This window comes from Polypterus senegalus, chromosome 10 (assembly GCF_016835505.1).
Source record: "Polypterus senegalus isolate Bchr_013 chromosome 10, ASM1683550v1, whole genome shotgun sequence".
Taxonomy (NCBI): Eukaryota; Metazoa; Chordata; class Cladistia; order Polypteriformes; family Polypteridae; genus Polypterus; species Polypterus senegalus.
The window spans coordinates 138,309,939-138,334,365 of NC_053163.1; the positions used below are offsets into that span (position 1 = coordinate 138,309,939).

The 24,427-nt window shown below is 37.5% G+C and overlaps 1 protein-coding gene across 3 annotated transcripts in view; it reads left to right on the forward strand.

The window, feature by feature from the left end:
• Positions 1-24,427, forward strand: part of cpamd8 (C3 and PZP like alpha-2-macroglobulin domain containing 8) — a 171,773-nt gene that overhangs the window by 102,269 nt on the left and 45,077 nt on the right. For all 3 annotated transcript variants that reach the window (XM_039766833.1, XM_039766834.1, XM_039766835.1), the window contains exons 23-32: positions 4,621-4,672; positions 4,959-5,257; positions 5,647-5,872; positions 5,956-6,132; positions 6,601-6,682; positions 19,986-20,142; positions 20,495-20,569; positions 21,633-21,798; positions 22,168-22,254; positions 22,336-22,472. In XM_039766833.1, the coding sequence (XP_039622767.1) occupies positions 4,621-4,672; positions 4,959-5,257; positions 5,647-5,872; positions 5,956-6,132; positions 6,601-6,682; positions 19,986-20,142; positions 20,495-20,569; positions 21,633-21,798; positions 22,168-22,254; positions 22,336-22,472 (1,458 nt within the window). The remainder of the gene's footprint in view (positions 1-4,620; positions 4,673-4,958; positions 5,258-5,646; positions 5,873-5,955; positions 6,133-6,600; positions 6,683-19,985; positions 20,143-20,494; positions 20,570-21,632; positions 21,799-22,167; positions 22,255-22,335; positions 22,473-24,427) is intronic.

Below are 24,427 nucleotides of genomic sequence, written 5' to 3' on the forward strand. Positions count from 1 at the left end.
CCCTCAGGACAGAAAAGCAAACCTATTTTCGAGCATCAAAGCAGCTAAACAGGAGTATGGCAGGAAAATCCACAGCTGCAGTACTTTCACTCAGCTATCACAGACTTTGAGACCACACCACCTGTCTGCAATGAGGATGCCACCCTTTCAGATGTTTTAAATAACTTCAATATGTGGTTTGATACCCCGAAAGACACACAGTACCTGTGAGGAAGGCCATTCCTCTTTAGGAACAACAGGTACTTTGCTTATTCACTCCTTGTGTGAGAAGAACTTTGTTAAATGTGAACATATGCAAAGCTGCTGGACCAGACAATATATCGGGCCAAGCGCACAACAAATGTGCAATCCAGCTGACACATATCTTCACAGACATCTTCAAAATTTCCCTGAGGCAATCAGTTGCCCCAAGTGCTTCAAAACCACCACCATCATACTTATTCCTAAGAAGTCCTCTCTCTCACACCTAAATGACTATTGCCCTATAGCACACCCACCTGTCATCATGAAGTTCTTCGGGAGGCTAGTCTTGAGACACCTGAAAGCTGGACTTTCCACATCACATGACCCTTTCCAGTTTGCCTGATGTCCAAACCGTTCCACTGAAGATACCATACCATCTACTCTTGAAACGGCACTGCTCCATCTGGAAAAAAAGAGACTCTTATGCTAGAATTATTTTACTTTGCTTCAGTTCAGCTTTCAACACCATCATCCTTCAAGAACTCATAGGGAATTTGGGTCTGCTACACTACAACACCTCTGTATGCTGTTGGATCCTAGACCTCCTGACAGAGTGAACCCAGGCAGCCTGTGCTGGATACACCATCTCCAGTACCATAATACTTAGCACTGGTGCATCCCAGGGCTGTCTACTCAGCCCACTTCTGTTCACTGTGCTGAAACACGATTGTACAGCTGAGTACAGCTATACCACCATCATTAAGTATGACATAATACCGTGTTTCCCCAAAAATAAGACTGGGTCTTATATTACTTTTTGCTCCAAAAGATGCACTAGGGCTCATTTTCATGGGATATATTATATTTATTCATGTACAACAATATACATTTATCCAAATACAGTCATGTCATCTTCTTCTGGAATATCGTCATAACTCTCCACATTCAGACCCTGAATTCCTTGCTACTCCAGCCGCTTTTAGAATCCTCCAGTATCGATGTGTGTGCTTTGATGTTTGATGAATGGTTCGATGTGGTGAAGCAAAATGCTGACATACAAATGCATTCGTGGTGCTTTGATATTCAAGCGTCGCATATTCCCCAAAGTACATTTTAAAAGTCTCACATACCATCTTCTGTGCCGTCTTTTTTTTTTTTGCACCTTTACAATACCATCAGAATGCGGTGTATTTGAGCCACAGAGAAAAAAAAAAAATAAGGACATAATGAAAATGTTTATTCTGTGATTAAAGTGGAAATTTCACCTTTAAACTCGAAATGTCCTCTTTAATCCCATAGTTTCCTTTGTCATTAAAGTAGACTGTTGTAAACGGCATGTTAAAACCAACCCAGTTGTTCAATCACTACACGCTTCTGGGGCTTCTTCCTGACCTGACAGCAGTGGCAAGCAGCATCGCCACACAGAACACATTAAATGTATGATATTCCAGCTCTCTGCACATTTAGAATTCTTAGATTTATACTTGATATCACTTTCATGATGAAATGCATTAAAATATGTATGTTACATTTTACAGATAAATTGTTAACTTTGTTTAAATCATGAATACTGCTAATAGTTACACATATGGGGTGGCACGGTGGCAGAGTGGTAGCACTGCTGTCTCACAGGGAGTCACGTCCCTTGTGATCCCTGCCTGGGGTTTGCATGTTTTCCTGGTGGGTTTCCACAGTATGCTCAGTTTTTCATCCAAAGACATGAAGGTTTGGGGATTTGGTGAAGCTTCAATGATGCCAGTGTTATGTGTGTGCTTGTGTTTACCTTGCGATGAGCTGATGCCCCATCCAGGGATTTTGTTTCTGTCTTGCACCAATGCTGCTGGAATGGGCTCATCTCTGAATTGATGGATGCAATCATTAAATATCCTTTTCAGAGATATTGTGGCAAGGTGTCCTCGGAATTTAATGGATGTTTCAGACACACGCATCGCGTGAAGTATAAACCTGGCTTTAGGTGCCTTACTTTTCAGCTGACAATCTTGACTAGGGCTTATGTTTGGGGTAGGGCTTATACTACAGAGCAGCCTGAAAATAATGCTATGGCTTATTTTCGGCGTTAGGGCTTATTTTCGGGGAAACACGGTAGTGGTGGGTCTCATCAGTATTAGGGATGATTCACCTAACAGAATGGAGATACAACGATTGGCAGACTGGTGCAAGTGCGACAATGTGGACTCTCTTAATGTGGACAAGATGAAAGAGATTGTTGACTTCAGGAAGACCCATGTTGTCCACACCCCACTACACATATCAAGGGCTCTGCTGAGGAATTGGTCAAAGTGCACCAAATTCCTTAGTGTGCACCTTCCAGCTGACCTTACTCACATGTACATTTACGTTTATGTGCTTGGCAGACATTTTTATCTAAAGCAACTTACAAAAGAGGTAAACATAACAGAGTAAAATTAGGCTAGGTCCTGTTTGTTCAGCAATTGTAGTAGGACAGATAAAAATAGTTGATTGCCACAAGTGAAAAGATGTAATAAATAATACATTTACAATCATAGATTAACAATCAATAAAGCAATTAAACTCAGTGCAACAACAAATCAACCAGCAATACAAAAGAACACTGTTTTTTTTTCTTCAATCAATTACTCAGTTAATACCACCTCCATAGCCAAGAAGGCGCAGCAGCGTCTCCACTTCCATTGGGGGCTGAAGAAGGCAAGTCTACCTACCCCCATTCACACCACAATCTGTAGTGGCACCATTTAGAGTGTTCTGACCAGCTGTATCACTGTCAGGTTTGGGAAGTACAGTGTCTCTGACTGTAGGGTCCTACAATGGATACTGCACACTGTAGAAAAGATCATCGGGACCCGTTTGTCCTCCAATAAAGACTTCTTTACAAAACGTTCCATCCACAAAGCCTGTGAAGGACTGCTCTCACCCCTCCCATGGTCTCTTTGTCCCACTTCCATCTGGCATTAGGTACTGTAACATCTCACCGAATTCTACCAGGTTCTGCAAAAGCTTCTATCCCATGGCTATCTACATTCTGAACTCTGCATTTTTCCCCTGGCCCAAAGATCTTCTCTCAGTAGTTCACACTTGTTACTGTTGTGTTTTTGCTATTGGTTGTTGTAATTATTTATTACTTTCTATTTAAAGTTATCAGTTTCTATTCGCTTACCTATTCTTTATTGTCTATTTATTTATGTGTATGTTTATAGAATAGTATATTTCCTTTCCTGTCTTTCACTTGTCCAGAGTATATGTGTATGTTCCAGCACAGTCCTGGGAAATGTTATTTCATGCCACTGTATGCTGCAGTACTGGGAATGAGAGAGAGAGGATAAGTTTGGGGGATATTTAAAAGGTAGGATGCGAGGGAAAGTCACCCTCTTTTCCTTTTTACAAATTAAGACCACAACCCCAGACTGCCAGTATTGTGGCTTTACACAGTATTACAGAGGTAAATTAGCCAAGTGGTGCAAACAGCCCTTTAAGCCTCTGTCTTTCACACATACTGTCTTGCCACTACAGAACATTTTAATCAACACAGAAACTTCAGACTGTCCAAACTGCAACCAGTGCTTCTGGCACTACTGAGAAGGGTGTATCCACTTGGTTTAGGAAAGCCTTATAATGCTGTTTCCACCTCTCAATGATATCCCCAGTTGAGGTCAATGTTTCCCCACCCTTGTTGAGAACACCCTGGGCAATGTCCCACCCAATCATCCTTCAAGTGGCTTGCCAAAAAGTCTTCAAGGTCACTCAAAAGTCACTGTTAATGGCCTAACCAAGGTTCACACAAACGTGGAATTTTGTGTAACTTAATCCTGCAGCTGACATCTTTTTAGCCTGCCAGAAACTCTTAGTCAAATCTGGAGATCTTCCTGTTATACTTGTAGAGAAGGCCTCTGTTTTTTAATGTGACAGCTTCCCTTACTGCTGGTGTCCTCTGAGAGGTTCCAGGTTTGCTGCATTGACAGGCACCAACAATATTTTAGGCAGAGTTCCCTGTAGGTTCTTCCACTGCCGTGATCTTGAGCAGGTCTGCAGCGGACCTCGAAAATGGAAACTAGCTCTTTGGGCATGGAAGGAGCTGAAACTCAAGAGGGAGGATGAAAATACTGGCAAGATATATTCTGACTCAGCTGTATGCACAGCATTAACTCTAGAGACAAACGTCTTGATCATGGGTGGTCTCTCTCGTACTTTGGAAATGTTCCTGTAAAAAGGAAACAGGTGAAGATTTGTTAAATCGTAGTACATATTCTTTCTGTGACAAAAGTAATATTTCAGGGGTATACAACAGTAAAAGCTTTCTACAGGTGAACAAAGTTCATAAATGAAAATGCAAAAAAGATACTACAACGGATAAAGTTCTACTACACAGAGTACTATTTTTTATCTGCACCCTTCCCTAAAGCATCTTTTTTCACTCTCTGCTTTTTTATTTTGTGACAGCCTGAAGGTCTTCCAAGGGAGTACACGTACAGTGTGTTTTTCTGCCCTAATGGTATGTAAAAATGTTAGCACAGTTTTCATTTCCTTTTAAATCTTTCATCACATCTATTAATAGTTAGATCTTTAATAATGTTTTACTTTTTCTTGAATGGACTAACTAGGTTAGAGAATGGACTAAGTAGATTAGAAAATTGACTGATTGGATTAATGGTCTCTTTAACTTTGCTTGTAACAGCAAATTAAGAATTAATTTTGACATTTACCATTTATTCACCTCTCTGTTACCCCAGAGGATGACTTTGCTTATTTTTCTCTCAAACATCCCTTCTTTTGGCTAGAGAAAATTCACATTTCTACTCCAAACAAGTATGAGTATCAATATGTGAAGAAGCCCGGCAAGATGACCCATTTTAGTGTAGCTGTGAAAGCTCACAATGATGTACATGTGGCACTTACCACTGGACCCCATGACACTGGAGAGATGATAGAGATAGTGATTGGAGGACGGCAAAACTCCTACACATGGGTTTCTGCCAGCAAGATGGGTACTCCAGAAGTCAGCCATAGTACACCAAACATCTTGTCATGGGATGAATTCCGTAGTTTCTGGATCAGTTGGAAAACTGGTGTAATCCAGGTGAGTGGGGCATGGAGGAAGCTTTAAATTAACTAAAATATACTGTCATGACTATTCATCATTGATATAAATTATTATCCAGTATAGTGTTGTGCAATCTTTTTAGAAAGAAACATACATTTTAAAAAGGTTGAATGAGTAGTTCTGGTTTCAGACTAATTTATATGTCAGTTAAAGTTAACTAGACAGATATAAAAGTAAAAATGCATGACTTAGGTTGGAAATGTCAAAAAAATATTTTTTTAGGCTTTAGTAAAAAGCAGTTCTACATCATGAGTTGATATAAACTTTCACCAACCTTGTATAACAGTTACATTAAGCCCATATTTTCAGTTGAAAACTCAATATCTAGACAAATGCTGAAAATATTGGTGTTCTTCTCTATACAGATAGGACATGGGGCCCTGCCATCCAATGAGTCTGTGATTGTTCAGTGGACTACCGTGAAGCCACTTCAGGTCAGATACATTGGCTTCTCAACTGGTTGGGGATCAATGGGAGAGTTCAAAATCTGGAAGAAACAAGAATCTGATGAGAACCACAATGAAGCATTCACTCTGGGTGTTCCGCAAAATGTGGTGCCAGGCTCGGAGAGGGCTACTGCTTCCATGATTGGTAACAATGTGCTCCTAAGCTGTCCATTCTTTAAAAAAAAAAATGTGACGCAGATACAAATGTTGTTGTGTTCTTGTATGCAGGGGATGTAATGGGACCTACACTAAGCAACCTGGACAGTTTGCTGCGACTGCCTTTTGGATGTGGAGAACAAAACATGATTCACTTTGCTCCTAATGTCTTTGTGTTAAAGTACCTTCAGAAGACACGACAACTGCACCAGGATGTGGAGAGTGAAGCCACTGATTACCTTCTTCAAGGTGCACATATTGTTTTAGGCCCATTAAAATGATGTTTAACTTAAGCAAACTGCTATTATTATCTCAGATCTGTGGGGTACTCACTTATAATAGATACTTTCATAGTGTCCTATTTTATTTTTTCTGCAAGGTTTATATAATTGTTTTTTTTAACAGTTGGGGTTTTTAAATTAGGTAAGCTACTACCTGAAATAGTTTAGATTTTGTTTAACTTTTAGTTTGATGTCTTCTGTGTAGAGTTTGGATGTTCTACAAGTGTTATTTGGGTTTCTTCTGGGGACTCAAATATTTCATGAATTACATGATAATTTGAGTAAGTGGGCACAGCAGGTGTTGTACAGTTAATGCTACATATTGACTTTAAAATCCTGTTAAGCATTGATCCAATTTCTAATTAGAATACAATTATCACAACCATTTATATGATAATCGTTTTGCACCATGCCATGCTGTGCTGATTTCCTCTAGGGTACCAACGACAACTGACCTACAAGCGACAAGATGGCTCCTACAGTGCCTTTGGGGAAAGGGATTCTTCTGGCAGTATGTGGTAAGTTTCACAATTCAGATGTCCCTTACTTATGTTAAAGTCAATACTTTGGCCCCTTGGGGACTGTAACTTATGTTAAGTGGATCAATGGCTAAGATGTTATGAACAATAGCCCTCATTAAAACAAAACAAAAACAAAATTTACCTTTCACAGCAAGAGGAAATTCACTGAATCTAGTGGTTTCTAAAATGAAATACTTCACCAAATGCCTCTCCCTTCCGTAAAGGTAACCTACAGCACTTGGAATGTACACACTATACAAGTAGCTGTAGATACAACTGAAACAGTTCCCGTCTGTCACAAGATCAGGGTTATACAGTCAGAGTTTGTGGTTTAAAGCCAGGTGCTTTAGTTACTAGGCCACCGTCTATCTATCCACTGAATTGTTTCAAATCCACATTATTTGATTTCAGTGCTGTGGAGCATTAAATTGTTTTCTTGGTTTACCCAGTTAAGCTGGATAGGCCCAAAAAGGTTTTTATCTACTCTTCATGGCCTCCTTTGTGGGGAAACAAATCTTCAAGTGTTCTTTGGGCTCCCTCCTGGCCTCATCATCTTAGTGCACCTCTTCACTCAGTCGTCTTCTTTCTTTTACTCTACAAGCCCAAACCATGTTAATTTGTTTCTCCTCAACAAAACACCTATCTCCCCTACGAGTGTCTCCGTTAACTAAGCACCCATCTTCCTTTTGCTCTGTGGTAACACACATCCATCTAATCTTTCTCCACTCAGTTCTTTCCAGTTTTGTTACAGGTTCTGTGTTCATCAGCCATGTCCCACTCCCACAGAACACACTACTCCTCACACAACCTTCATCAACTTTTCCTTTCAATGACAAAGAGACTCCTTTTAAAGACAGAATAGGGTACAGCTCCTGGAATTTGTTTCAATCATCTCTCACTCTCGATATCACTGCTGTGCTTCATAGTTTAGTTCTTAAATATATTCAGCATCTGATTCACTCATAGGAGCAATTCTTTAAAAGATAATGAATGCAGTAGAGAGCAATATAATCATATTAATATGTTCCTCTATATATTGTCCACTTGAAAAGAATCGCATGCAATTATGTGCCAATTATGCTGCAACTTTGCTTTTTCAGGCAGAGGAGAGAAGGCTGGAGTCCCATTTGAGATTCTGGATAGAAAAGATAACACCTTTTGCTGACGGCACAGTGTTTTGCTACAAATAGTAACTTTACGTTTATGGTTGTATGGGGCTTTGCACAGCAACAGTTTTATGTGCATACTCCTCAGAGATATGGTGACCCCCTTCTGCATTTTTTGGGTGTGAATTTTTGAGGAGTGTTTCTTGATATCCTCTTAATCTAGTACAACAAACTTTGGTGAAGTTATGACAATTGACTTTTGGTGTGAAGTGATAATTACTGTGTTTTCATTGCATTTGCTACCACATAATGGCATTACGTCATCTTGGTAAAGGTATTTAAGAAAGCTATATGCATCTCCTGGTGTTCTCACACCAGTACTTCAGCTACTCCATCAAACTGCTGTAATCTGCCTGTGGGGTCCTCTTTATGCAAGCTGCCCCTTGCACTCACCTCCTGCTGCCATGAAGTCAGACTACCAGGTAATTGCGGACTCTTATGTAAAGCATGAGCACTGCGGACTGCTCAGCCCCTGAACACTGTTCCATATAAAGATATGAAATAGATGGATAGTTTTAGAGCATGACCTGTAAATTCAAGAGCTCCTTCTGTAAGTGCTGTTCCCTGTAGGAACAACAGCAGGCATATCATTATAAGGCATAAAACCAAAAGCTCATAGCATTTTAATTTGGAGCTGAAACTTTTGGTTCTTCTTCTAATTGTTCACCAAATAAATTCCTGCATTTTTCTTCACAGGTGACTTGTCTGTGATAAAAAGCAACCCACAAGCTCAGTACATTTCTCAATGCAGATGTATTTATCGCATGCATTTGTCACCAAGTGCTTTTGTCACACACACCTTTGTTTTGCCACCATGGACTTAATACTTCACATCAGCAGAATAAAATTATGATGTGCGAACTAGTGGTGGCTCTGTGGCTAAGGATCTGCGCTGGTATCTAGAAGGTTGCTGGTTCAAATCCTGTTACTGCCAGAAGGGATCCTACTCTGTTAGACCCTTGAGCAATGCCTTTAAGCTGATGCTGTACAATGCTTGACCTTGCGATCTGACTCCTCTAAATTTCATGCGAAAAGACAATTTACATTTGGGAAATAAAAAAATTAACCTTTTGCAGTCAATCTTGTGTTAGATGAAAAGCTTCACTGACTTGAGTTTGCAGATATCTTTTTTTTTATTTTAACTGATCACAGAAATCTAGCCTACTTAAAATTTGAGAAATTACTAAATTCATGTGAAGCCAGATAGGCTATTTTTCAAAAGGTTTATGAGTTCTGATCGATCTGTAGAAAAGTATTGTAAAGTGATGTCATCATCAATTTGAATCCAACTCTTATCTTGAAGAAACTGTAAATATTCTCCACCAGTAAAAGTTTCAACAGCCATTATTATAGACCATATTTCTAATTTGGAAGCACTGATTGAAAATGTTCCAGACACCCCAAGAGTTCTTCAAAATAATCCTCAGTGCAAAATATTTGATCCTCCCTCAGATGAAGATAGGAGATGAATTCTCCATATTTGGTCATCTGGGCATTTTTCAAACATTCATACTTATTCGGAGATAATTTTCACAGGAAAGCATTGCTAAAAACATAATTTAATGTCTTGGATTGCAATGTTTGTAATAGGGCAAAAACTCAGTAAGGCCTTCCAATACATTGGAATTGTTTCAACAAATGCCTCCTCCCAGTCACACTTTGGAAGAGTCACCAATTGATTTTACGGCCAATTTATGCTTCTGTCAGAGTAATATTACCTTTTTTCTTGTACTTGACTATTTCTTTCATTGAAAGAAATACCTAATGCTAGGGAACTTGTTGATGTATTTATAAAACAATGTCAAATTGCATTGTGCTTCTGGTAGTATCCATATGCTGAATATGGTATAAAATTAGTTTTATGTCTAGCTATTATCCTGAAAGCAATGGCTGAACCTAACACACAGTATAAACCAAGACCTTCAAAAATGAGGCTGTCCTGTAAACACTTTTCAAATGAATTGATGTGCTTTGCTTACCTTGTTGAATTTTTAAAGATTATTTTATTCAATTTCTCAATCAAAATGTCTGTTTTTGAATGTGTTGTATGGTTATCAACCTAACATTACTATTGTGAATTCTAATATTCCATCTTTGGAGGTTTACCTAACTTTTCTGCGAAAAGTGTGAAAGATTGTCATTAAGACCCTAACTGGAGCTGGAGCCTCTACCAAACATGTTTCATACTAAAAAAAATTTGAGTTTCAGAGTTTATGGTCGAGCTGAAAGTGTGGCTCACTATATATGTGTCTGCCTGAAGATTGCATGCCAGAAACTGGTCTCTAAATTAATTAGCCCATTACAGAATTTTTCAAAAGAATATATTCATGTATCTATAAGTCTATCCCTCCTTTCACAGGTGTCATCAGAAGCCTGTTCATACTAGTCCTTTAAGGGACTCGATGTCTAAGCCTTCCTTCTGTAGATGTTAATGGCAAGCAGGAGTATGAGGTACAGAGAACTATGGATTTTCAAAGACGTAGCTCCAGGGTTTTTAATGGTTGCACTGGCAGGGTTATGGTTCAGAACCTAAATTGTGGGTTTTCAGCTAGAGATATTCATGTTCCTAGGCTCTTTAAGCAGTTTACAACAACAACATTTATTTATATAGCACATTTTCATACAAGGGCGGCATGGTGGCGCAGTGGTAGCGCTGCTGCCTCGCAGTTAGGAGACCCAGGTTCGCTTCACGGGTCCTCCCTGCGTGGAGTTTGCATGTTCTCCCCGTGTCTGCGTGGGTTTCCACCAGGTGCTCCGGTTTCCTCCCACAGTCCAAAGACATGCTGGTTAGGTGGATTGCCGATTCTAAATTGGCCTTGGTGTGTGGTTGTGGTTGTGTGTGTCTTGTGGTGGGTTGGCACCCTGCCCAGGATTGGTTCCTGCCTTGTGCCCTGTGTTGGCTGGGACTGGCTCTAGCAGACCCCCGTGACCCTGTGTTCGGATTTAGCGGGTTGGAAAATGGATGGATGGATGAATTTTCATACAAAAAGTAGCTCAGAGTGCTTCACATAATAAAGAAAAAAATAATAATAATAATAAAAGTAAAATAAGACAACATTAGTTAACAAAGAAAAGGAGTAAGGTCCGATGGCCAGGGTGGACAGAAAAAACTCTCCTGGAGAAAAAAAAAAATCTGCAGGGGTTCCAGGCCACGAGACCGCCCAGTCCCCTCTGGGCATTCTATCTAACATAAATGAATTAGTCCTCTTTGTAGTTAGGGTTCTCACAGAGTCACTTGATGTTGATGGTCATACAGACTTCTGGCTTTTAATCCATCCACCATTGTTGGAACATCACGGTGCAAAAGGATACCGGAAAAGGAAACAGAAGAGAGAGTAGGGGTTAGTACAGATTTTAGAGCCACCATGAATAGTTATTATAATGAGTTGGAAATACAGAGTACCAGGATTTTACTTACAGTGAAGTTATGAGAAGGCCATGTTAAAGTAATGTGTTTTCAGCAGTTTTTTAAAGTGCTCCACTGTATTAGCCTGACGAATTCCTATTGGCAGGCTATTCCAGATTTTAGGTGCATAACAGCAGAAGGCCGAATCACCACTTTTAAGTTTTGTTCTTGGAATTCTAAGGAGATATTCATTTGAGGATCTGAGATTATGATTTGGAATATAGGGTGTCAGACATTCCGATATATAAGATGGGGCGAGAATATTTAAGGCTTTATAAACCATAAGCAGAATTTTAAAGTAAATCCTGAATGACACAGGTAACCAGTGTAGTGACATCAAAACTGGAGAAATGTGCTCGGATTTTCTTTTCCTAGTTAGGATTCTAACAGCTGCATTCTGCACTTGTTGCAAATGATTTATGTCTTTTTTGGGTAGTCCAGAGAGGAGTGCGTTACAGTAATCTAGTCGACTGAAAACAAAAGTGTGAATTAATTTCTCAGCATCTTTCAGTGATATAAGAGGTCTAACTTTACTTATGTTTCTTAAGTGAAAAAATGCTGTCCTAGTGGTCTGAAGAATATGCGATTTAAAATTCAGATTACAGTCAACAATTACCCCTAAGCTTTTTGCTTCCGTCTTGACTTTTAATCCTAATGTATCCAGTTTATTTCTAATACCCTCATTGTATCCATTATTGCCAATCACTAAGATTTCAGTTTTCTCTTTATTTAACTTGAGAAAGTTACTATTCATCCATTCTGAGATACAAGTCAGACATTGTGTTAGTGAATCAAGAGAATTGGGGTCATCAGGTGCTATTGATAAATACAGCTGTGTGTCATCCGCATAGCTGTGGTAGCTCACATTAGGTCAGATTATCTCCGGGCACAACGGAAGCATATAGATTGAGAATAACAGCGGACCCAGGATAGAGCCTTGTGGAACACCATATAGGATATCATGTGTCTTTGAGTTGTAATTACCACAACTAACAAAGAATTTTCTCCCTGCCAGGTAGGACTCAAACCAATTTAAGACACTGCCAGAGAGGCCCACCCATTGACTAAGGCGATTTCTAAGAATATTATGATCAATGGTGTCAAATGTGGCACTCAGATCTAAGAGGATGTTTAATTCTCATTTTCCTGGTAAACCCAATAATCATGTCCAGATTTTGTGTCTGAGGGCTATGTAAGGATTCTGAAGTTTTATGCATTCTAGCTTTGATTTTTGTACTTAGTTTAATTAATTTGGGGCATTTTTATATTACTATTAATAATGTTATTTTTTAACATCATGTTTGTTTGTGGTGGCACTGTGGCATCAAGTTTTCATGCCAGAAATATTACATGTTGCTGGTGAAGTGTAACTACCACATGCCTGAACATGCTTCTCCTTGAGTCCAAGACTTTGGAGTTCAAATACTTTTAGGATAATGACTTACTGTATTAACAAATGTTTATTCTACTTTAATTTTTGGTTTGCATCAGAATTTTGGTTTCTCTTTGTCTTTATGATTTTGACCAATGCCCATTTTGACTTTATTTTCAAATTCAGTTCTCTATGTCCGTTACCTAATCTGCTGTTTTTATCCAGGTAGAACAGAAGAAAGAATACTATTCAGGCAAAATGGAATGACAAATGTAGTGTACGCTGTTATGTGACAGATTATAGTCCAGTGCTGCCCATTATAGTGATTCGGCGCTTGGCAACCTTGAACTGGTAAAATATGTTCAAAATGGATGGACTGGTCCTAATGGAAGAAAGGGATCACAGAAGATCTGTATACAACACTCCATTTGTGCCATTGACTGCTGCTGCATTTCCATATACTCCTCAATTGATGGATTGAAAATGTACACAGTAGCTACACTTTCTTTGCTCACAACTAATCTTAAGTGAACTAAAATGTTTCAGCCTTAATTAAAACTTCAGCAGTCTTTGTTCAATAAGTGTGCTATAAAATGTTCCTTTCAGTCCTTAATTCAATCCATTTCCTTCTGTCCTCAAAGCTCAGTCTTATTTTACCTATTACACACAACTATTAGCTAATGCATTCTGTTTGATAACTACATTTGCAAATCTGCAAATCTACAATTGCAAGTGAAGTGGTTAGGTTAGGTGCAATTGACTTTTTATTATCCACGGTGGAAATTTTCTTGGAGCAAAAAACTAAAAAATATAAACCAATGTCATTCAAATACAGAAAAGTTGCCAATATACTATAAATGACACTCAATACGTACTCACAATGTTAGTATTCCTACAAAAAGTTTGCTGAACACTAATAGTAGACAATAATAATTTGTAATTCATCAGGATGCTTGCAGTTACTAGAATTCAAAATGCTTATTACTTTGGGGATAAAAGAGTTTTTGAATATATTGCTTTTTAGCCTTGAGATTCTAAATGTGAAACTTGATGAGAAAGAGAAGTTGGGAGCATGTGCTGATAGCGTGTTGCCAAACCCACCAGTGCAGCAGGTGACACCTCAGCAGCACACAAGAATAGTGTGAGGTTTTATAAGGTGGCCTCCAATCCAACCTCTTAAGTTTTCGATGTGAAATTGGAAGACCTGCTTGCAGGGTTGGATGCAGATTAACATCATACTCAGGATGAAGCAATTGCAGGTTAACGGCCTTGCTCAAGGGCCCAATGGAGTAGAATCACTTCTGGCGTTTATGTGATTCGAACTGGCAACCTTCTGATTGCTGGCACAGACCCCTAGCTAAACTTGATGGCAGCAAATAAAACTTAGTCAATAAAAGATGACTATTGCCTTACAGATAAATGTCAGTCTTTTCCTATTTATACAGTATGTGATGGAGCTCGATGAGAGAGGAATCCTGTAAAGCAATAATTTCAATTCTAATTTTAACAATGTTATAGCATTAACAACAAAAACTCTCTAAACAACATATAAAATCAAACAGGACAATAGATTGTACAAAATAATTCTAAGAAATGACTACTAGAATAATAGTATCCTGCTTTCCAGCATCTGGGTACTTTATGTAAATCCACAGACATATGACATATGTCATAGAATATTCAGATGAGTTACCCTACCTAAGACTGAAGGAGACATCCACTTGTTCTTGATCACAGTCATAAGTCATCTTTTTCTACTTAACCAGTAAACCCCCAATTCTCTAAAGAATCACAAATCCAAGAATGGCAATCACTTTCTGTTCCCTCCGATCTTTGGAGGGATGAAAAACCAATGGAGGGTGGGAGCATCCTGGGAAAGTTTTTATTTAATGAAATAAATATATTTGTAGCAAAATTAACCAATTTATTAAAACTAAAATTGACATTTAATTGTTATATCATTTAAGTCCAAAATGTGTTTGAGTTGCTGCACTTATAAGTACAAAAAATATCGGAGTGCAAAGGTTTAAATGAAGTAAACTGGAAATAAAAAATTCATGTTAGGAATCATAATTGAACTTACTTTTAACACTGAATTGCCCTAATGTGATTCAAATAAGCCACACTGACTGCTGGCACAGTGGATTAGAGCACACTGACTGTTGGCACTGTGTAGTAAAGTAGCTGCTGGTACTTTGAAGTGGAGTAATGCTGGCACTGTGGAGTGGAGAACACTGACTGTTGGCACTGTCAGTAGTCACCACTACTTCTAGTTTAAATTTGTCACCATGGCAACTTGTTGGCGTGCACGCTTTACCTCAAGTTTAGTTTACAGGTTGTGTTGTGTTGTTTAGGTGCCACCTACTGTCTCTGGGAAGCCGCTGGGTTTGACTCTGGGGCACTAAGGCGCTGTGCGCGTAAACTTTCGGCACAGCTTTCTTTTGGTGTCTAGCATCCGTGCAGCTAAGGTGCTATGCGCGTGTACTTTTGACACAGCTTGCTTCTGGCCTCTGGCATTAGTGCATATATACCACCTTCATTTAGTAATATACATTTCTGAAGGCAAAATCCTGTGTCACTAAATTGAAATAAAATTTGCTAAAGTTTTTTGCAAGTCAGTTTTAACCTCTTCTGATTCTACTCGGTTACTGATTTTACTTTGAATTCCAGACATCATTTTCATACTTATCCATAATGAAACAAGACTGCCAGTCTGCAGTTCATTCACTGACAATCCTGTTCTTACACCTAAGCTTTGCATTCTTAATTTCACATTTCACCACTTTCTGCAATTCTTTCTGTTTATAATTCCATGTTCTTTTGTATCAACAGTAATACACAACCTGTTAGTTTTATTGCTACATAACCTTAACCTAAACATTACCTAAGTTATGGCTGCAAGGTATTTATCTCCCAAAAGTTGTAGCCACATGTTATATAACACCCACATAATTTCTAGGATTCATTAGGAAGTGGGGATGCAGAATAACTGTTAGAGGGCATTCCTTCATTAAGAGTTTATTGCTGGAAAAAAAACAATACTGATCATGGTTCAGCCTTTTGACCAGTATGCTTTATTTCTACATAACATGACATTCTTCTACTTCTCTGTAAATCATATTTACGTGTTAAATGCAGCCAGCACCCATGACTGTTAAACTTGGTGACATGGTATGACTCAACAATATAAAAATTTTTTAAGCATCAAGCCTACATCCCTGCCCTTCTCAGGGGAGGCATAATGCAGAGCTTGACAGCAATAAGATTTAATACTCACCGGTCATGTTTTTGGCATCATGCTCTCATGCTTGCACAGAGTCCTTCTGGAATCCTTTCACTGCTGTTTGCCTCATCAGCTGAAGCTCTGGAGAGATGGAGTAATGCACGGTCATTTTGCAATTAAGGATCATTTGCTGAAAACTGCACATTTTCTATCCCTCCTTCCCTTGGTTGTCCTTCGATAAATGGCTTTTTCCCAATTAAATTCCAGCTCTGGATGAAATGAGGCTGATAAGAGCCATAAATCTAACTGTGCTAGTTTCAGCAATTTCCATTGAATTAATGTACATTTAACCAGGCACAAATTTCACTGCAATGGGATAATTTATTATTTACTTTCAGTCATTATTTAGAGTGGCTAACATATAAATCACACATGATTCCATGTCACTAACGTCAAGTTAGATGCTGATGGTTTTGGTACTTGGGAATACTGAAACCAATAAAATAACAACTGAATCTATTATCCTTAAGAGTAAGGAATTCCTTTACACCTTGCTCATTTGGCCTAATCAAAAATAATTACGGTGTAATACTATAGTTTAAAATATGTTCCTTTCTTTTATTTAAGACTGTCTTATTTAATACATCATTCCAAAATAGATAGGTTCCATTTCTCCTCTGTACTGTGTATTTTTTTGCATTTGGTCATTTATATTTTCTTTTTCCACAAATGCACGATGCTCCCAAAATGTTGTTAATTGACATTTTACACATACAGTGAATAAAAGTGTATTTTGAATTTGTTACACTATAAACAACTTCACAGCTACATTGTCTGCAAATCATAATCATTGAATATTTTTCTGGCATTATAATTATTTTGCAAAGGGCCACATTGATTTGCTATTAAGCTTAAGTCTTCAATATATGAAGATTTTATATCTCCAGCTTTGCAAAATTTAATGTTTAAGATATTTGAACTACAGTACAATCAATGTTTTTGTAACACTTAAGTTAGAATCTGTTATCTAGGAAAACTGTTAAGTGTACCATAGTAAGCCACCATAAGCATATTTGGACTATTTTTAATTACATGACATTGTAAAACGGTATTAAAAAACATGTGTTTAATCTACTAATGCATATATTACCACTGTTCTGTTTTGATATGACTCAATATTACATAAAAATCATGTTAACTAACTCTTTGAGGAAACTACTAGATAGTAAACAGTTAAGTTTCCAAATGCACGTGAATGTTACACCTTGTGTATATTGTGCTACTGGTTTAATCAATGTTTGGGACAAGGCAGGAGCTATTTTAGCAGATATATGCAGTAAAAATCCAAGTCCACTGCAGCATATTCACCACTCACATTCAATAATTGGAGGTTGATTATTTTATAACCACCAATTTTCCTAGTAATTATAAAAGTATGTTAGAGATGAGGGAAGGGGGACAAGAATCATGAAAAAACCCATGCAGGCATGAAGAGAGCATTATGATTCTACAAAGAAAGAAAACTGTAACCAGTAATTTTAAAATGTCTGCTCTAATACCTCCACGATGAGAAACAGACATGAGTGTTACAAAACATGGGTGGGGTACAGCCCATAGTACCCAGCGGGTGCCCCCACCTGGCTATATCAAAAGGAAAGTTGTTGAACAGACAGGGAAATCTGATCTCTTATTATCCTAGAATGGATATGCTGTGGGGAGGGTGGTTTGGTGGCAGGAGAGATGAAGTTAGTAAGTAGTTAGTAAGAGATGTGTGAGAGTAAGATGGGAAACTGGGTGGAAAATGGTGAAAGAGCTGAACAGAAGGAAGTGAATGTGAAATAGTGAAATAGTGGAAGATGAACATTTTTTTTCTGCCAGATGAGATGTGATGGCAATGCTGGGGTGAAAATGGATGTGAAAAATTGGAAGACAAGTGGTAGATTCAACAAGGGTGGATAAGCATGTCGTTGTTGTTACTGAAGATGATTGTTCTTAGATGATTGATGAATATAGTGTCAGTATGTAACCCATAGGTTGGTAGATGCAATGAAGAAAAAGATTAGTTTTTGGGACAAGATGATAGAGGTGATGTTTGTGATATTTAATGGATTGTGAAAGTAATTGGTGGCTACTTGAATGGGCATGTCTGAGACGATGCTGGTAGTTTCAAGTGAGGCCATGGAAGCTTTAGTTTTGGTATTCTGCTCTATTTGAGTAAAACATGGCTGATTAAAGTGAACTTGAAGTAGATGGATGTGTGCCAGGTAATGACAGGAAAATGAATGCTGAGTTAAGAGACGGGCTTGATGTGGTCAAAAGGTGTTGTGGTGAGAAGACTCAGGTGGCTTAAGCATGTGGAGCACAAGGCAAAGGACTGGGTGAAGAGGTGCACCAAGATGGAGATGAAAGGAAGGAAGCCCAGAGGGAAACCAAAGAAGATACGTTTGTAGGTGGTGTCAGATTTAATAAAAAGAATGGGTCTCAACCCAAAGAATTCCCAGCACCATGAAGAGTAGAGCAAAAACATCTGGGGCAACAGGCTAAGCTGGATAAGCCTAGAAAATAACTTGTTTACTGCAAAAGGTTCTCCACGTTTATAACTACAGGTTGGATGTTCACCATACTCATATACAGCACACATGGTTGAATGCATGGGGTGGCAACCAATGAGGGTCAGTTTGATTGACTTGATTACATGTGTGCATAGAACATCCGCTATAAAAGATACTAATGAAGTAAATTATCTGAGATGATTACAATAAAGTGGAAAACTTGTTTGTATAATGGAAGGTGATAGTTCAGGTTAAAATTTTAATGAAAGGGGTGTGTAAAAAGGGTGCTCAAGAAGAAAAAATATATTTTTTTCCGATACTGTTAATTGCTGCTTGGTATTTCTAATTTTTCAATATCCTCTTGTCAAGGAAAGTTACAAGAGAAGGGACCCAACCTTTATCAAGTAAATTGCATTAGCTACTATTGATATTTAAATATTTAATTAAAAACTTTGATGAACTAAATGGTCTCTTGCTTGTTAAATGATAAATGAGTTGTTAATACTTTTAAAATGGTAAATGATATATACAGTGTATTATGGCCATTCATTAGGATTACGGCTTCTGGTTTACAGTGTACTGTAGGAGTAGTCTGCAATTACAAACTTCAAAGAATACCAAAATATGATTATATCATATCCTGTCCAGAACATACACATTCAGTGGTTATTAGCAACCTGTAAATATTGTTCTTGTTCCTATAGCACAATATTTTTATTAAGTATGTTAACTTAAAACAATTAATACTGGTTGAATATTCTTTTGTCTTTTGTTGGAAAAATAATGTTACCTAATTCCAGTCAGTTCATGCTGTGTTTATTTACCAGCCATTTCCATTTTCATATAGTAAAAGCCACATTATGGGTTATTGTATTATATTTTGACGTAATTTTTATAAGAAAAGTCTGAAATCTGGGTATTTGGCTGTGGAGTGAGGCTATTGTCTTGTCCTCTTCTTGGAATTTTGAAAGGGATGCATTCAAACTGAGCAGACTAGGAGAAGGTTTTACTTTACTTTTTCTAAATAACATATATCATACATTCTGTTTACTGGCAAGTACAACATGAAAGGATTTATAATTTATTTTTGAGGTGTTATTTGCTACAACCTTGTCTTGTAGGACAAATGGAAAACTTAGTTATCCTAATGTTCATTCATCAATTTTGACAAACTTTTTGTTTTGGGCCAACTGTAATGTCCAGAATACCAGAAAAGTGGTGGAAAAGCAAAACAAGGAGGTCACAGCAACATATAGTAAAAAGAACATGGCTGTTATCAGTAGCCACTATGCTGCATAATAAGACATGCCTAATAACAAATACAATACATTTCCACTAAAAGTTTATAATGTGAATTTTTTTATAATGTCTTTATCCATGGAACAATATTTATTACATAAAAGTATTTATAGCAGGGAATTGCCTTAAATTGTTTTAAATTTTTATTTTTTTTTTTTTTGTAATTTTATGACCCTTTAATTATTACAAAAAAAAATTCAATCACACAGCAAAAGACGACATCACCTACCTAATGATATATACTTTTTTGGAGATTTTTTTCATCACTAAATTCTTCTTCAGGTTGACAGCCTTTGTGTTGAAGTCTTTTGCACAGTCTCGTGCCTTCATCTTCATTGACCAAAAAGAATTAGGCACTGCTAAAGACTGGATTATTGAACACCAAAGAGAGGATGGCTCTTTCCCAGCAGTTGGCCGCATTCTCAACAAGGACATTCAGGTAAGTGGATGTTCATGTTACAAAGATGCAGAGATTAGCAGTTTTCATGTACAGCAGGCAAGTGTTGGGGTTCTAAGGAAATGTGGAAATAGTGATGGTACTTACATGATGCAACCTTCCCCCTCCAACATAACATTATCGTGCAGAAAACATGATTTCTGAAGTAATAAAAAATGTTTGTTTTAAAAAACACTCTTTATAGTGATCTCATTTAAAAGTTGAGTAAATGTAATCCTATTCAAATCAAATTGACTGTTGTCACTTCAGAAGATGTAGTTTGGGATAGCAGTTACTCTAAATGATCATCACAAATTCAAGTCATTATTTGTTTCTCTGTATTTTGTGCTTTTAGGGAGGTATCCATGGCAAGATTTCTTTAACAGCTTATGTGGTAGCTGCTCTTTTAGAGACTGGAATAACATCTGAGGTAAGAGCAAAAGTGACACAGAAACTATGTTCAGCTGCTCAACAGTTTCACTTTCTCTCTCCTTCCCTTTTTTAACCGAGTACCAAGTTCAGGTTATCACTCATATTTAACTGGTTCATTTGTCCTTCTGTCAGGGTAAGCAAAATAGCAGAAGTCCTTCTGCCTCTCTTTTTGTGCTAATTATTTGCTCAGAACTCCCAGTTTGCTTGTTTTCATGATTTACATCCAGCTGTATATACAGTACTAGGCCTCTGTGGAGGTAAGGAGTGACGTAAGAATCGCTGTTTCCAGCAAAGCATTTGCTAGAAGCTATCAGGGGTGGGTAGCTAGCAAATTAGATTACATAAAGTAGCCTTGCCAGAGAACAGTACAACAGTAAAAAACTGTCCATAGCATCTCTCTTTGTGGCGAGGTCACCCTGTTACAAGAGAACATTTGAAGATTTACCATCTGGTCAAATACATCTCAAAATGAGTGACATGGGTAAAAATTCCTGGTGCTGACCTGCCCTTGATGCCCACATATATAGGAAAATAATGAACAAATAAAGTCACTGTACAGTGGTTTCTCAGCTAATAAAGTAGCTTGTGTAGAGCAGTAGGATATAATAATCACCCATCCATCCATTTTATAAACCCACATCTCCTTTTCCAAGCTGCTGAACATTCCTGCAGGAAACGCACACATAGACACCCACATAAAAGCACATCAGGTCTATATTCCCCTTGCCATCTGGAGTGCATTTTTTAATGTTAGATGTACAGTGGGATTCTGTGTTTTATAGTATTCTTGCTTGTTTTGTAGTGCACCTTTTACTGGTGTTTACTTAAAAGGGCACTATATAATACTAACCATCCAGAGTTAGTTCCTACCTTGTGTGCTCCCATGATAGGCGGCTGCTCCCCAAAATCCAGTAATTGAAAAATTGGGTTCAGAAATTGGATGGATGGCTGGATCATGAGGTAACATTCTGCGTATGGTGCCACACTTAATACATTTGAATGTGAATAGTAAAGCAATCTGCCTACTAAAACCTGGCCTGACAAAATTTTTTCCATGACAGGCAGAAAAGACTGCAGTGGCAAAAGCAAAGGTCTTCTTGGAAACCAATGTGTACTCTGCAGAGGATCCATACACCACTGCACTCACAGCCTACGCCCTGACACTTCTGCGTAGCAACTATTCACCTTCAGCGCTCCGCAAGCTCAACAGCATGGCCATCACACAGGGTGGGTACTGCAGTCTCTTCACCTATTTCAAGGTCTATGATGTAATGGATAATATACTTTAGATTTTGCTCTGTCTTTTATATAGTCAGATTTGCAATCCCCATAATATGTTTTCTGTGTCAGGTGTTTTTACATGCTAAAGATCATTTATTCATTTGCTATATTCATAAGCCAGTTATGATTTGTCATTAACTTGGGAGTTTCTAATTTTCATTGTAACTAGATGCCACCCATTTGTGAAAAGACTGTATATAAAACAGATATGCAGCTACATTTCTACAACATCTCAACAATTCCATTGTTATATAATTAAGTTAGATCATTGCTAATTTTTTGATAAATAAGGATTTCCAATAAAATCTTTTGTAGATGGATTTACACACTGGAGTCTAACAGGAACAACAGTTACAGATGAAGACACTTTTATGGGCTTTAATGATGGACTTTCTCAGTCAGGTATGGACAATTCCAATTGTGGTCAAATTATTCCTCGCTAATTATATGGATAATGGCAACCTGGTATATTTCTTTTGGCAGTGGTTTCAGCTGAGGTGGAGATGACGGCATATGCCCTCCTGACCTACACCCTTCTAGGAGATGTGGCCACAGCTCTTCCAGTAGTGAAGTGGTTATCTCAGCAGAGAAACTCACTGGGAGGTTTTTCCTCTACACAGGTACTTGGAACTCAGGTTGTATAGCTATAGTCAGGCAGGCATATACAGTATTTGTGGTTAAGACTGGACATTAATCATTTTACAGGTAAGTGACTAACACTGTACATCTGTAATGGTCCTGGTCACTTTACATATCTAAACCTTTTGTTCATGGAGTTTACTTATTAACATACAGTATATAATTTACTTTATTATGTGTGAGCATCACCTATATTTATACTTTTAAGATAGAATTTGTTTCTGAAAGGTTAAAATGAAAGGATTTTCTTAAAAAGTATGAAAAGAAAGATTCAAAATTATAATATTAACATCAGAGGAATAAGGTCAATCAAAATAAGAGCAGACCATGGTCTCAGCCCACCATCTTGGAGGTTTTTAGTTTTGATATTCAAAGCAATGTTAAGAACAAATTAAACAGTAGGAAAACCAGAAAAGCATTATTTCAAACTTTACAAAACAATGAGGCTTTTCACTAGTCACGGCATGTCAGTGTTAAACATAAGAAGCTGCTGCAACCCAAGCACAATTAGCTGCTTGGTTTTCACAAGAAGCTGAAAAAAGGAACTTGCCTGTGTCCTCATCACTGAACTTATTCAAGTTAAAAAGCAAGTTAAAAATAATACTTTGTTATTTATTTTGATTTTGTGCTTTTGTTTATGAAGGTGCAGCCATCTTCTTTACAGTTGTCACACTGTTTGGCATCATGTGGCTTCTAGCACATTACCAGTGACTTCTCAATTTCAACACTATTTAAGATGGCAGCACATAGCTCTCAGCATCCAAACTTTGGAATTTAAAAAGAAAAAAATCAACTCTTGCCACTTAACAGTTAGGGATTATAACTTCTAGTTAGTGTTTTGAACTTTTGGCTTCCTGCTTTTGACTTAGATTTTTTTGCTTTGTGTTTTGATTTTGGCTGCTGGAATTATTTTCTTTCCAGTTAACTCATTTTATCCTGAAATTTCAACTATCATTTTATTTTTGCCTTTCAATTCCCTTTATTCTCTATGTAATATTGTTATGTGGACAGGACAATTTTGCATATTTTTTCTGATAGTACCATATAAATATAAATGTAGATGCTCATGCTAAAGAATTTATATCAAATCAAAAAAATGTACCAATAAAGTCTTATACATAGCCTGTTTAGGAAAACAAGTGTGTCACGCAAAGAGCTTAAAAAAAAAAAAATAAGGATGGAAACATGGTATGAATATAAAGCAAGTATCCAACTAAACAAACTAAAATAATCAACAGTGAGACCTAATTAACTATTCAAAATGTATTATTATTATTGTATAATATTATTGCATAACTTGATTCTTAATGTTTGAAGTCTTATCTAGTGCATCTGAAAATTAAGTAGTCTTCTGTTTTCTTTTTCAATTCACTATTAACTCCAATATTACCATTTGTTTATTGATTGAGCACCTTGTTAAGCTAATGCTGCTAAGATTACTTATATTAGCAGGGTACACTATCATCAGCCACATCATTAAAAAAAACTGTCCCCCCAAAAGAAATCCTTATGTTCCAGTGTGTAACTTGCTTTTGATATGGGCTTCCATATAGAAGACTGTATGCCGAAATATTTTACCAAGCTTACAAATTTAGCTGCTTTGCTTTTACTTTCCTGAGCCTACTAGCTTACATAGTTTGTATGTGTGCTTGTTGTTCTTCTTTTAAAATACAATGCTGTTCTGACATATCACACATACTACTTGATGTCAAATATTGGCAAAAAAGTACCTTGTGTCTATTTTTGATTAAAATATGACATTCAGAGTCTACTGTTCCCACTTAATGGCACACTAATTTTCACAACACATTCAGATGGAGAGCAACTATGATGGGGTCACTCAAAACCAAGAAACCAATAGTTAAGAAACACTTAATTTTTACATTAGGAAGTGTTTTGACATTGTTCTCCCTATTTCCTGTTATATCTGTGTATC